General features: G+C 32.4%; 2 protein-coding genes across 2 annotated transcripts; both read left to right on the top strand.

The window, feature by feature from the left end:
* Nucleotides 1-1,443: 1,443 nt before the first annotated feature.
* On the top strand, nt 1,444-8,551 carry LOC114416641 (truncated transcription factor CAULIFLOWER A-like). Its single transcript, XM_028381590.1, has 8 exons — nt 1,444-1,954; nt 5,464-5,542; nt 5,946-6,010; nt 6,096-6,195; nt 6,347-6,388; nt 6,885-6,926; nt 7,395-7,510; nt 8,077-8,551. The coding sequence occupies exons 1-8, from the start codon at nt 1,770-1,772 to the stop codon at nt 8,180-8,182; spliced, it is 735 nt and encodes a 244-aa protein (XP_028237391.1). The 5' UTR covers nt 1,444-1,769; the 3' UTR covers nt 8,183-8,551.
* Nucleotides 8,552-12,465: 3,914 nt separating this feature from the next.
* On the top strand, nt 12,466-15,591 carry LOC114415944 (serine/threonine-protein phosphatase 7 long form homolog). The gene is made up of 5 exons (XM_028380810.1): nt 12,466-12,538; nt 13,441-13,520; nt 14,473-14,738; nt 15,128-15,218; nt 15,295-15,591. The coding sequence occupies exons 1-5, from the start codon at nt 12,466-12,468 to the stop codon at nt 15,589-15,591; spliced, it is 807 nt and encodes a 268-aa protein (XP_028236611.1).
* Nucleotides 15,592-15,791: the final 200 nt, after the last annotated feature.

Below are 15,791 nucleotides of genomic sequence, written 5' to 3' on the forward strand. Positions count from 1 at the left end.
AGCCTAATTTTGAAAATGTTCAAACGTTGTTTCCAAGGTTTTCTTTGTTAAATTATGAGAATGGAAACGACAAAAAGGCGGTGGCAAAATTACAAATTAACATTAAAACTTCCACTTTCTTTCATTCATAATATCATTACAACATCAACATCTACGTGGATTAAACAATATATTAGTTTGCGGGTCCATTCAAATTATTTTTCTTTTGTTACAAGTAATTTCTTAGAATTAAATTTTATTGTTAGGCTGTTAGCATGAGATGTTAAATTTATTAAATAATGTGATAAATATATTATATATTATTAGATGAGTGTAAATTCTTCCATCCTAAAGATAATATATTAAAATTAAATTGATAATAAAAGAATTACACATTTTTAAACTCAATAATCATTGGTTATCAAAATCTTGTGTTAATTTATTAATTCTTACAAGTTTAGGAATTCATTTATCTTTTACGAGTTGACTCATGTGTAAAATCTATTTTTAGTGGACTATGTAGACTCTAAACTCGATAAACTCTAAAATTTATTAACGAGTCAGCAAATTACAAAATTAGACCAAAATATATATCATTTTGGATTAATTTTTATGCATATAAGAATCATCATACTTCTATTTAGTGTGTTATTCCTGAATAAAAAAACACTCGTCTCTAAAAACATTAAACACTTGTTTTTAAACAACATCAAATCCTCAATGAGAATGTTCTACCATTAATATCACCTCAGTAAGTTATATTATTGTTATCTAATACTAGACTTGATTATTTAAGTATGTAAAATTTATATTTTATTATTTTGCTTTATTATGTTGTTAAAATATTTAACTGATATGTTACTTATAAATATTTTATTATTATTTTTATATAAAGTATAAGTTTACTAATGGAGTCCATGAGTTAAATTTATAAAATTCTCACAAGTTTATATATAGACTTTCAAGTTTGATACATGCTAATAATAATGCTTCTTAATCCTTATTTATAAATAACTGATTTTGGAGCAAAAAGTTTATATACTTTTTGTCAATTTATAAAATAAAAGAATAGAAAAAGAAAACTATATTCTTCCATGTAAATTGTAACAAAGATTAAGGATATATGCCTAATAAAAAGACAAAAGCAAATGAAAATACTAGAAAAATTAACCCGAGGAAGTAAACACGCAACGAGAAATTCGTACATGAAGACTGGGAACAACGGACTGTTCCGATAATGCCTTTGTCCAATCCGAACTCGACAACGTTTTTGACGAAACCGCTCTGGTTTTACAAAACCACCTTCTCACTTTCACTTTTCCCTTTTCTTTTCGTGGAATATAATTACAATAACCAATGATTTTTCGTCCTCTTGTTTTGTTTTATGTTTTATAATGCCCACTTTATAAATAAAATAATAAAAAAATGAATGAATGAATCAAGGGGTGAGACTCACGGTCATGACTCATGTAAATTCGTCTCCCACAACAACACTAGCTCTCACGTACATAAATATAAAGATGTTGATAGCATATTATAAATCATAGAGTTCATTCCATACACAGAAAGAAGAACAACACTAAGAAAGCAGAATAGGGAAAAATACATCGATAGAGGAAAATTAATTGAAGGGTGCTACTACTACGACCTTCTATATCATTAATGATTGAAATTCGTGTTGGAATTGTCTTGTAGGTGTAGTAGTGATAATAAGAGAGGATCATATATATATTAGTAGTGCTAGAAATTAATTGAAGTGTGTAATAGAATAGAGTGTGATAGAGAGAGATATGGGGAGAGGAAGGGTGCAGTTGAAGAGGATCGAGAACAAGATCAATAGGCAAGTGACGTTTTCAAAGAGAAGGTCTGGTTTGCTCAAGAAAGCACATGAGATCTCTGTGCTTTGTGATGCTGAAGTGGCCCTCATAGTCTTCTCCACCAAAGGCAAACTCTTTGAGTACTCCAGCGATCCATGGTATGTATATATGCACATAATTTAATTATTACCATACCCTTTTACGTACTATATATATACAACAACCCTTTTGATTTCTCTTTCTCATGATCTCTTCTATATATCTAATTCTAATCCCTACTATATGTATGATCCTACTCTCATAGTCTTCTTTCTTTCTTCTCATGCTTAATTTTCTTTATTTGATATCATATTTAATTTATTAATTTGCTTATGGATGGGTCTCTGTCAATTTTGTCTGCTATATACATATGCCTCTCAATTTTCAATAATTGTTTTTAATTATCCCCTTTATTATGATATGCTATTCTTATGGTCTAATATCCCCTAATATTCAATTAGTTTCTAATTAATCCCCCTTTGGGTTTAGTAGTTAGTGTGAATTTGATGTAATTGGATACTCAATTCTCAAATTTTCATTATGATTATGATTATTTAGGCTTAACAATCTTCATATATATCTATTTTGTCGTTTAATTATTCGTTTTGTTGTACTTGAAAAGATCTGTCATCATGCAGTGGCATATACTTTAGTTTTACTATTTTAGCATAACTTGATGATGAGCGTCATAACCGCAATTTGCATTAGTTTAATATATAGTTTGGATTTGGAAGTGTAACTAAAACTAACTTATTATAAAACATCGACAAAAACTAACTTATTACTACATCATCACTCTCTCCGCACGCATGGCCATATATATAAAAAGCGAACGTGATTCGCTATTTGAAAGCAGCAGGCTGATCTGACAAACCTCAGCCTCAGACACAAGTATGAGAAAGGAGGAACCAGAAAAGTGACAGATCACTGTGACACTAGGGTCATCATTCATTCATCAATATATATAAATTAATTCATTCAAGCCAACCGATTCAATTAATTTGCAAAATTATATATATTCAAAAAAAACCTAAGTATCGCCGATAAAATTAAGATAATATATATAAGTGAAAGATAATTTTTAATGTTTGTATTAATTTTTAGGGTTGAATTAGATACAAATTGATGTTCTTAGAATATATAGAACACTTTGCATGACTATATATAAATAAAAGCTGTTATTTACTTATTATTAGTGCTTCTTATAAAACCCACCAAAAATCAATATCACACTCGAGTATATGCACCACTTTTTACCATGCGAAATTGTGGTTAACTTAACTCCTGTTCCTTTTTTTATTTTTTGTTATGAGTTAGCTCCTACTACAACAGATTAAAATCCCGTTGTCCCATATTCTTGTCGAGTTTATATGCTTTCAAGTTAGTTAACCTGGTTTCACTTTGGCCCCCGAAGTTGATTTTACTGACATTTTTTCCTAGGATAAATTAACATGTGTAGTGTAGATATTAGGCACACACTCTGTGCATGCACAGATTAAAGGAGTGTAACTCGAGTGTTGCCATGATGGAAGAGCATAAAAGAAATTTTTGTTATAGTCTATGTAGTACTCTTCTATAATTTGTTATTGAATTTCCACCATGGTTTTACTTATTCTAATTTTAAAATGAGTTTAATTTAACAACCTTTTCATTATAACTTGGTTTAGACTAGATATCAAATTAATAACAGTGGAGCATTTTTTGTTAACGTTTATTCCCCCTCATAAACAATAAAAATAAATTTAAAATGTACACATGTTAAACATTTATATCATGTCATTTTACATACGTTCTGAGTTACAAAATCTTCCAAGATTTTAAAGGTATTATAAGAGTTTGAAGTCAGGCAAGTCAATGCTATTCGCAAGTACAATAACTCTGGCAATATATTACAACTATACTTTGAATTCTAACTGAGACTGTAAGCTTTCAATTGAGATATATAACTCAAAACTTTAAAGTGCTGTATCGAAAGGAGACACATGTGAGCCTTTTTTAATCCTTGGAACGAACATATATCACTCGGTATACCAGGGAACAAGGTGAAGCTTACAATTTGTGCTAAATTATATATTTCGTGTTTAATTTGTATTAAAAAATTAGATTTAATACCTTGTAACTAAGTAAAATCAACAGATTTTCAAGAGGCGAGGTCCTTCTGTTATATATGATGCTCGATTATATTTGCATTAGCAGTGTTCCTATGATCTAAGGTTTTAAATTGTTGTAATGATTTTATCGTGTACCTTGATATATATTACAGGAAATTGTAAACAAATACACTCAATGCAATTACAATTATATGTTACGGTTGTAAACATCTTAAAGACTATGACGTTCTGGCTGAAATCATAGTAGTGAACTATTTTTTAAAACCTTTTCCTCTCAACAAGTGATTATTAATTGTAAATTTTATCTTTGCTTTTCCCTCTTGAAGTGCGACTTGTTTACCAATACATGACGCCATTCTTGGTATAATATCGAGTGTGAATGAAGAAAAAAGAAAAAGAAATAAATATACAAAGTTTGGATTGGATGACTATATGTGAAATACTGAGATATATATTTAAAAGTACTATTTGTCCTTGATGATTGACTACTAGTCATAAAATCGGAATCTTAAAATTGAGAGGAAAGAGGAAGAAAAGGGTATGGATGATGATTAATTTGTTTTTAATTAATTATTTGATTCATACATCTTCAAAAGAATGAGATGATATTTAAGCATGTTTCAACTGAATTGGTTAGTATTTTGGATCTAACGAAAGTAAGATCTTTGCTATAGATTTCCTCTGAAAAATGTGGATTGTTGTTCTTGTCCTGTACTTAATTCAATGCATAATAATGCATAAGGGTTGGAGTACTCATTGTCCTATCTCATAATGATATTTTGTTTTATTTGATTAAACAATATAAAGTTGGAAGCACACCTAAGTTACCCATCCCACCATGGGTTAAATCCATATTCGGTAAAATGTGAATTTGGATACTCCTGGTTAGAACATGGTAAGACTAAGGTAGAGGTATTATATCTTTCTTTAATAAAAAGAGTTAGGAAAATAAAACTAAAAATATAGGAAAATATTTTTATGAATGGGAATGTTGACAGTAGATATTTAACATTCTAAATAATAACACAAGGTATGGACGAGTTTTAGTCGTATCTCTGGATCAAAATTTTCACTTCATGGTAGTGGTATCGCTTAGATTTGTTTGAATATAGTTAGAATATATTCACTATTCACAATATAAAATCATAGATTGAGATGACATGTATGATAAGATTTTTTTTATTTTTATAATAATTTATTTAAAAGTCGTTCCTAAAGTAATTATATTTTTAATTAGTTTCCAATATCTGTCTAATACTTCCTTTTTATTGTGTATGTGCATGACTGTGATGTTGACCAAAAATTGGAAGTCTCTTTGTGCAATTCTTTCTCTTTTCTTGTGTCAATTTAAAAAATTATTTGAATTTATTCCTCTAGGTATTTTAATACAGGTATCATGCATGCATGAAGCTATCTTTGAACAATTAAGTACTGTATGTTGGTTAATATTTGGGCTTTGTTATCAATATAAATACACTATCATTGCTCACTTTTACTTTCCTTTCATTTTTCAACAGTATGGAAAGAATTCTTGAACGGTATGAGAGGTATTCATATGCAGAGAGGCAGCTTGTTGCAAGTGATCAACCACAAACTGTAGGTTATCAGCTCTTATAATAAATCTGCATGAACTCATTTTATTGATTGATTTATCAATTGATAGCTAGTAATCTCTGATGTAAAACAATATTAATTGATAATTATTGGATATCATCCTTTCCTTTCTCTAAGCGCCACCTACGATCATTTTACCAATTTTACTTGCTAAACATACTTTTTTTTGGTGAATTCTTGCTAAACATACTGAATATGCATTAATTTTTATACATGTATGTCAATTTTGTTCAAATTAAGAGAAATTTTCAACTGATGAAATTCAAACTATTTCCTTGTTTTAATCAGTTAAAAATGAAGTAGATATATCTATTGCAACTTGCTGTTATTGCTTTAGAAAATTATAAGAATCACAGAAGACTAATTATATCGTATACTATGTCAGGAAAATTGGACTCTAGAACATGCAAAGCTCAAAGCAAGGTTGGAAGTCCTACAGAAAAATCAAAGGTATCAAATCAATTCGAGTAAGGAGTTTTGTATTGTGTAAATTAATAAAATATAAAACAATAGGGTTTTCCTAATGATTTTGCAGGAATTTTATGGGACAAGATTTGGAGGGCCTAAGTATCAAAGAGCTTCAAAATTTGGAACATCAACTTGATAGTGCTCTAAAACACATTAGATCACGGAAGGTAAAACCATACCCATATTAATCTTTAGTTTTTTTGTTAGTGGAGTATGAACCCACGAGCTCTCATTTATTTCATTCTTCTTTTATCACTAGATTAATCTGATAATTTCAATGTCATTGTTATTCTGACTATTTAATTATATAATTTGCAGAACCAAATCATGCATGAATCTATTTCAGAGCTTCATAAAAAGGTGAGTCTTGTTGCTTTCATCTTTTTATTAAGTATAGGTTACAAAATAACCATTGCTCGACGAATCAATAAAAAGGTGGAAATAATTTTGTTCTCTTCCTCAAGAAGTGGAAGGAATTAACTCATGGATATAGCATGTTCGTAAATATTATAATTTTTTTTTATTGCGGTGTTTGAGGGAAACTTAACTGATGTATGATGGCAAGAGAAGTCATTGGCTATTCCTTTATATTATAACTGCACAATACACAAATGTATATTCTAATATAGAAGGCATATATATGATTAGGACCCCAAACATGAGAATGCACAGTAGGAAAGGCAGACATAGCTCTATTTATTGATACTACCATGAATTGGGTATCTTATAATTTCATTAATTTGAAATAATAAAATATATTGAAAATTTAATTTCTTAATTTATATCAAACCAGTGCTATTTTTGGATCCTCTAACTGTACATGTTAATGATTAAATGTTATGTTCAAATGATGCAGGATAAGGTCCTACAGGAACAAAATAACACTCTCGCAAAGAAGGTAATTAATGTATTTTGCATTTAATCAACAACTTTAGTTGACTCTAGTTAGTTTGGACTTTGGATACTAAATGTATGTTTGGATTCATGTTTTAGCATCTTTTTAGATAAATGTTTATATTAGCATTTATAGAAGAAGAAATAAAAAAATATTAAAATTTAAAATAAACTTATAGAAGCTAATATGAAAAGATTTCTATAAAATAACTTAAAATAAATTAATTTAAACTTATAAAGAAATTTAATTTTTTTCATTTGTCCTTTTCTTATAAGTTCTTATGAAAAAATTTATCCAAACAGACCTCAATCTTTCAGTGTGTAAAAATAGAAGCTATAATTTGCTGCTTCTGCATTATTTCTCTTTTTTGAAGTGGCTATGCAGTGCAACGCACGTATTTACGCAGATACAAACACTACTATAAATTTCACTTTATATGTATATAACTAAGTTAATTTGAGTGAAAACTAGATAAAGGAGAAAGAGAAGGCACTAGCCCAGCATGCACAAATGGAGCAGCGTGGTGATGAAATGGATCTTACTTCCTCTGCCCTAGTACCTCATCCATTGGAGACATCAAACATTAGGTTAGTGCATTTAATTTCCTATGTCCCTAAAAGTCTTTCAACCATCTTTCTATATTTGAGCTTGTGTATGAATGTAAGTGTGAATTTTTAACCCTTACCTTAACTAAAATTTGTGCATATATATAGGGTTGCATGAAACTATTGGGTAGCACTATTAACATCTTGCATTTTGCTAGTACTATACCTTGTATTTTTAAACCTCGACACGCCTTGTGCTTTGGTTTCTTATTAATGAAATATTTTGCTTATAAAAAAAAATTGCATTTTCATTGCCTTGCCTGAATTGTAACGTGTAATTACTAAGTCTTATTATTTCATTTAACGCGATGAAAAGTACCAATAGGAATAAGAATTGTTTTATGAATAATCGAAGTAATAATCTAATACATTATGCTCTAAAAAGATGCAATGCAACTAGATAGGAAGAGTAAATTATGGAAATTAAAGCACGATCAATGGGTCAGTAATAAGTGTCTCTAGAGGCTTTATTTATTTTACTCATTCACCTTATAATTTGAACAAAAAGTGATAATATACTAATTAATTAAATGGGTTATTTGATGCAGAGAGTCCTCACAAATAAGGGGTGAAGGAGATAATGAAGGAACCCCAACTCCAACCCGAGCAAATGCCATTCTTCCATCTTGGATGCTTCGTCCTTCAAATGAATAGAAGAGTATTAACGACCTAAAATTTTAAATTACATATGAATATGGCGAATACAAAGCTTACCCTATAAGATGTAAAATGGTCTCTGTGTTGAATTGTGAACACCACCCAATGAGTTCAATTGGAATATCATAGATATGTAATGTGTCTCTGACTACTACATTTCAAGGATGCTAAGTAAATTATATGGTATGGCCTGTCTAGATATAGACCTGCAATACATATATAGTGTCAATTATGTATGCTTGGTTCTTATCAAAAGTTTAAGTTGGACTTTACATGCCTCTCTTCCTAGAAATTCAGAAGGTAAACATAATTTCAGTACACATATATAGTGAGTTTGTGTAATGGAATGTAATCTTTGTGTATCAAGTGTGAAGGTTTAGACTTTTGGGTGTATAGATAGATCCTAACAATACTACAATAAAAACATACTATATCGATTATTTGTAGTTTGTTATATCAGTTGTCGACCGTCGATGAATCAGGTATCGTAGAAAGTGTGGATGTTTACGACAACGGTTGTATTAAACCGTCATAAAATATATAACATTCTAAATGTACATTAGTATGAAAAGATAAAAGAAAGGAATCCTGTTGAGGTAATATTATCAAGAAAAAGCTGATTTTATAAAGGGAGGCCTACTGCTTAACACCTATATACAAGATAAAATTCTCATTGATAAGGTCCATTCTGAATTGAAAATAAATAAATGGGTAAGTTACCGGGTTTTTTCCCTGGAGTATACCGCTTCTCTCTCCATAATACTGAATATACACTACTTTGGGAAAATTTTCCTAAAGTACACCTGCTTTTTTTTTTTTTGTCTTTGGAAGTCGGGTTTGGCCACCTTGACTTCCGTTCTTCAGCTTTTTTTTCTTTTATTTATTTATTATTTATTATAAATTAAAATTTAATTAAAGTTAAATATTATATTATATAAAAATATTTTTAGTAGATTTTAAAATTATTTATTTAATAAATTAATTTTAGAAAAATTATTTTATAATTTTGTTTATTAAAAAAATGATATTATTAAATTTAATTATTTTTATTATATTATTTAATTTATTTAAGATATTTTTGGTTAAATATTTGTTTTAAAATCTGAATTTTGTATAATAATATATTGATTTTAGTAAAAATTGTAAATTTTAAATTTAATTATTTTACTAAATATAATTACTTTATTTTTGTCATTAGATTTAATTAAAAATGATAAAACTAAAGCTTTTAATAATTTATCTATAGAAGAATATTACACTGCATTATTAATAGAATATTTAAACAATGACAATTGGCTAAGGAAAAACTTAAGATGAGGATATATTTGGATAATTGTTTCTGCTATGACCATGTTGTCGGTAAAGTCCACATTTTTTTCTACTTGGTCGTTCATTTTCGTCTTTGTCCATCTTAGTAGGAATGCGAGTTGAAACGGGACGACCCTTTGCAATCCTCTTTCTCCTTGGATCAGGACTCCACTGATCTCCTTCACATTCTTGCCACATTAATTCGTGTGGCAATAAACCAGAGGAATTGTCGTAAATGTGCAAAATGTGTTATAAAGTGAATAACATCGGCACATAGGTCATGGGATCAATATTGATAGATTTACAGGAAGCCTGATATTCACCACAATCACACTTTTGGGATTGTAACATGACTCTAAACCTTCCAGGTGGTCTTGGTGTTTCAAGTGGGGATTGAGTCTCTATTATAATAAAAGTGTGATTGTGTCTGTCGAATTCATTTATAATGTGTGTATTAGATTCTTGTTGACTGCTATTCATTGCATCGAAGACGACTTCAGAATACTATGAGCCAGAGTTTATCATTGCCTGAGTTTGTCTACCTCTATTAGCAAAAAGTTGTGCGGTCTTGAAATACGTCTCCTCAACTAACGATGACACCGACAAATGTCTTATGTTTTTTAACATGGAATTAACAGACTCCGACAAATTGGTAGTCATATGTCCCCAACGTTTCCCCTTATCGAAGCATTGTACCCATTTTTGTTTGGGTAATTGATCAAGTCATTCAGCTGCACTTGGCTTATTCGCACGGATATCCCCAAGATGTCGCCGGTGCATCTTCTTCGTGTATGCGTAACTTGTAAATATTCAATGAATGTATTATGTTATAAAATTTGATTGAAAGAAAATTTTAACGAATAAATAAAATAGATTCTCATCAGCCAACATGAGTGATTTCTTTAAATGTTTGCAGTTTGAGTTACCGCGAACAAAGTTTTGTGCAATGTGGCGCAGGCAAAAGAAATGAAATGAGATGTGTCCTGGACCCATAAGTTACTAGGGTTGTTGTAGGCACTTATAATTAAGGGGTGTCGGTTTGAAATGAGAGAAATGTTAATTTGCGGAGTAACATGTCTTCTCAAATTCTTTAGATAAAACCCCAAGCTGAAGTTGTCTCCCTTTCTACAATGGCGTAGGGCAATTGGGAAGATATGATTAGCTCCATCATGTGCGGTAGCTATCAACAGTGTGCCAGTATATTTCCCGTAAAGCCATGTACCATCTACTTGTACTATGGGTTTGCAATATGCAAAACCATTAATGCATGAACCAAATGACCAAAAGACACGTTTAAACAATCTTTTGCCCGGTACTATTTGTCCCCCCTCATACAAGGATTCTGTTTGAGCAGCGACCACAATTTCGGGAATACAAGATTGCAAAGCTCCGAAAAGTTTTGGCAGTTTGACGTATGATTCTTCCCAGTTTCCATGAATCATCTCCAACGCTCTTTGCTTTGCTAACCATGTCTTCTTGTAGGATGGGGTATAATTCATGAATATTTTTTGATGGAGACAGTTGGGTTTGTTTTGACAATTGGTTGGATAATTTGTGCTATCACATGTTTGTCGAGTTGGCGATGATCTTATCTGAGCATTGGCATGAGACAAGTGTGATGACCTCTGATACTCTTGATAATCCATTTGTTATGCCTCTTTGAATTACATGCGCTCAAGCTCTATGTACAACCATTTTCATGTAACTTACAAACGAAGTTTAGCCTTCTCTGGTTAGAGTAAACTGTTGTGCAATCAAAATGATTTCTGATGTTGTATTTTTTGATTGCTCGAATACATTGTGCTTTGTCATCGAAGGTCATGCCAACCTCGAGTATACCGATTGGTGATTGTACATTGTGTTGCTGATGAAAAAAATGTTGTCGATCAATGTAGTGTGATAGGTGGTCAGAGTTCAAGTCTACTTGACACCTAGGTTGGTGATATTGCAACAGAGGTGACGGAGGTGACGGAGGTGTTGTTGGTCTCCCAACACCCTTGTCATCGGTTTGGTCATCGCTTTGGTGATTGATGTGATCAAAGAATTGTTGATCCTCATCCTCACTAAAATCATCCATGTTTTCATCATGAACTCGTATAATGGGATATTCGTTAGCAATGGGATGTTCATCTTGGTTTGATGTTTGCGTTTATGGTAGTTGTGAAAGTGGCGTAAAGGGGGATGAATGATGGTTTTGTTGGTCAAAGGAGGATGAAGGATGATTTTGTTGGTCAAAGGAGGTTTGTTGGGCATTGAAAAAAGAATCATTTTCGGATAATAGTTGTGTGTATGAAGTATAAATGTCAAAGGGGTCTTGTGATTCAAGGTTGTTGTATGAAGATACTGGATTATTAAGGTCTATGTTATTGTACGGTAACTGTTGTGGAGGCAGTAGTTGTAGTTGTGGACATGAAGGTTGTGGAGATGATGATTGTGGTTGAGGAATAAGGTTAGTAACAACATAGAATTCGACAGAATTCAATTGTGGATTCTGAACAATTCTTTCCATTGCGCCTTTGAGATCATCATTGTCGAATAGTTGTGCTAAAATAAAATGTGTCTGACCCAAATGAAATGAAATAGGGACACGAAATAACAATTGAGCAATTTGTTCAATTGCTCGAACAGGGAGACGATTGTTAATTTTTTGAATGAATTGTGTAAACGTAATAGAACGACTGACGTAAAAAAATATTGGATTCGCAAATGTGTACATCGATCCTTGAAGTGGATCATCTACAATGTGACCATTGTGGTAAATGATGGTCGCAATTTCTTTAGGTGGAGCCATGGTGGTGCTTATGGGATATGAGTGGAAATACTGTGAGAGTTACAAATCGAGTTTTGTTTTGAGAAAAAGTTATTGTGTGTGATATGTTGTTGTCAATTGGTGATATTATATATAGACTGAGAAAGTTTACTACGAGAGTTAGATTGGAAGGTTTGGTGGGAGAGTTAGTTACAAGGGTTAGATGGGAGGGTTAGGTGGCAAAGTTAGTTATGAGGGTGAGGTTGGAGGGTTAGGTGGGAGTGTTAGATTGGAAGGTTAGGTAAGAAAGTTAGATCGGAAGGTTAGGTGGGAGGGCTAGGCAGCAAAGTTAGTTACGAGGGTTAGGTATGACATTAAGTGTATGTGAGTAAATATTGTGCAACTGTGGAACAATGTACGCATGTGAGTGAATAATGTGCAACCCCACACATTAATATACATGATAGACTGTTTGTTTCATCATGATTGTTGACCATAGTGTTCCGCATCGCATGGTAAGGTCACACGGATTGTTCAGAAACATGTTAATGAGATAAATATACGCATGTGAGTGAACAGTGTGCAACACCACACTTTAATGAGGTGTCAGTGCATGTGAGGGTTAGGTCTGACATTGCTCCACATCTCTGAAATCATGCATATGTAGACTATTATTACTGAAATAAATTGAAAATAACAACTTCAAAGCATGCAACAACTACAACTAGATAATAAAGACGGAGAAAAACTTCAACGCAATACAACAACAAAATATGTTAAATTATTCATTCTAATTTTAGGGTATTCTCCAGCTTCTGCTCCATGTCGGCCCAACTTAGGTCATTAACTTGAGTAGGTGATAATGAATTATGAACATCAACTTTAAGTTCCATACATATTACACTTGTCATATTGAGAAATGTATGAAACATGCACAAAACACCTTCTTCGTCAATAATTTGAATTGCCTTATATTGAACTTCACCATTGAATTGATATACAGAACAACGGTACCAAAGGACATTAATTATAGGCGTAACACCATTATCTATAATTGATGACTGTATTGCGGTGATCATATTTGGCAGCGTCATTGTTGGATTCAAGAGTAACGACTTTGTCTTGTCACCTCTAAAAATTGCATTTGCACTTGAACATTGAATGATTTCACCATTGATATAAACGTATGCATAAATAGGCTCTGACTTCATTGCTTGCCCTCTCTGTTTTCTCTCACAATTTGATTTGACGCAACTGTGCAAAGTATTGGGTGACAAGGTACATTTATATATGCAATCAATCACGGGTCCATGGCTCACGTGAATTAGAATCTCAATGCATCACAGTACACAATCGTGTTAGCGTGCTTTGGAATCTTGAGGACTTACAACGAGACAAATTATAATTGTGCTTTGGAATCTCGAGGCATTACAGTTACCTTAAGTGTAATGTTGAGGACATGCGAATTATTGATAACCAAGTTAATGCGGTTAACGTACGCATGCGGGTGAACAGTGTGCATGAAAGTGTCATTGATTCACGTGAATTAGAATCTCGATGCATCACAGTACCACAGTCGTGTTAACGTGCTTTGGAATCTCGAGGCCTTACAATGAGACAAATTATAAATGTGCTTTGGAATCTCGAGGCATTACAGTTACCTTAAGTTTAATGTTGAGGACATGCGAATTATTGATAACCAAGTTGATGCAGTTAACGTACGCATGCGGGTGAACAGTGTGCACGAAAATGTCATTGATTCACGTGAATTAGAATCTCGATGCATCACAGTACCACAGTCATGTTAACATGCTTTGGAATCTCGAGGCCTTACAACAAGACAAATTATAAATGTGCTTTGGAATCTCGAGGCATTACAGTTACCTTAAGTGTATTTGTGTTTGCAAAACTGAACACAATTTAAACGATAAATAGATGGTAGGTGCATGTCAATATCACATTTGCATCACCAACTTCAAATTTTATATCATTTGTATTCAGTTTACCATTTGACATCATTCTCATGGATCATAAACCTCTATTGCGTCATCAACACGTTCATCGTTCACGTACTACAATTAATGACTTAATCACTTCCTATTACCATACAATACCTGAACCAGAACCACAAATTATACCATTATTATTGTGTATCGGGTTCCAACATATTTCCCTAATCAAACAGTGTAAAATTGATCCTGCATTGATCACTGCATTGGTTGAACGATAGAGGCCTGAAACACATACCTTTCACTTCCCATGGGGAGAGTGCACCATCACACTTGAAGATGTTGCACTTCATCTAGGCATTAGAGTCGATGGTCGTGTTGTGACTAGACCTAGCTTCTTACATTGGGATGAGTTATGCCACGAGTTACTAGGGAAAGTCCCTCCCGAAAATGCACGTAAAGGAGCTGCACTGAAGTTGACATGGTTGCTAAGCATGTTACGTGCATCATTGCCTGAAGAACCAATAATGCACCAACTACAATGCAGGTGTAGAGCTTACATAATGTACATGATTGGCGGTGCTTTAATTCTTGATAAATCTGGAAATAGAGTTCATTTAATGTATTTGAACCTATTATGTGATTTGAACAACACAAAAAAATATAGTTAGGGTTTGGCTTGTTTAGCAAACCTGTATAGAGAACTATGTCGAGCATCATCAGAGGTTGGTAAAGTTATGGGTAGTTGTGTCATACTATTGCAGTCATGGGCTTGGTACCGCATGCCTTTTATTGCACCAAGAGTCCGACGACCCAAAACAACTTTTCCACTGGCTAAAAGTTTATTTACATATAGCGAAATGTAATTTTTTTTATTTCAATGACGTGTATTATAACATTACAATGAATACTGATTTTGTATGTTTTACATTTCAGATGGAGTGGTGGTAGATTAGAATATAGGGCCACACCTCATGGTGACTTGGTCAGATATAGGTCTCGTATAGATCATATGGAGAGCCACGAGGTATAATACTATCATGATCTGCACCTTAAATATGTACATACATACTAACATGTTGCCTTATTGGCATATATTTCAGTTTTCTTGGGTCCCATATAAAGGATTTGAAGAACACCTACCCAGATGTGCATATAGAGACATGGAGATTTGGTTTGCATGTATTGCAATTATTTGTTTCTCGATTGTTGAATGGCATCAAACAAACCGGGTGAAGCTACAGTTTGGACTACAACAAGATATCCCTGTTGATCCCATGAATCTTGATCTACTTCACAAAATTTACATGCGAGGCAATCATTACATTGATTGGATAGAATACCATGCAGAGTGGATTAATATCTGGAAAAACAAACGCAGTGATGTTTTAGCTGGGTAATGGGTTGAAGGAATAGTGGTACATACACCAACGTACATGGAATGGTATAGGAAAAACACTACTTTGTTCTTGTTTGTTGCACATCAACTACATGATCCACGCACAACAATTACCTATAATGTTGTAGGGCCAGGTGTTGAACAAACAAATTTTCAAATTCCACATCCTCAGTCAATGTATTCTACTCCTTCACCTATTCA

Source organism: Glycine soja, chromosome 6 (assembly GCF_004193775.1).
Source record: "Glycine soja cultivar W05 chromosome 6, ASM419377v2, whole genome shotgun sequence".
Classification (NCBI taxonomy): domain Eukaryota; kingdom Viridiplantae; phylum Streptophyta; class Magnoliopsida; order Fabales; family Fabaceae; genus Glycine; species Glycine soja.

Coding starts and splice junctions, on each gene's coding strand:
- LOC114416641 (XM_028381590.1), top strand. CDS start 1,770: ATGGGGAGAGGAAGGGTGCAGTTGAAGAGGATCGAGAACAAGATCAAT. Junction 6,196..6,346: donor AACACATTAGATCACGGAAG/GTAAAACCATAC, acceptor TATAATTTGCAG/AACCAAATCATGCATGAATC. Junction 6,389..6,884: donor TTTCAGAGCTTCATAAAAAG/GTGAGTCTTGTT, acceptor CAAATGATGCAG/GATAAGGTCCTACAGGAACA.
- LOC114415944 (XM_028380810.1), top strand. CDS start 12,466: ATGGGAGGGTTAGGTGGCAAAGTTAGTTATGAGGGTGAGGTTGGAGGG. Junction 13,521..14,472: donor GCAAAGTATTGGGTGACAAG/GTACATTTATAT, acceptor GTTGAACGATAG/AGGCCTGAAACACATACCTT. Junction 15,219..15,294: donor ATCATATGGAGAGCCACGAG/GTATAATACTAT, acceptor CATATATTTCAG/TTTTCTTGGGTCCCATATAA.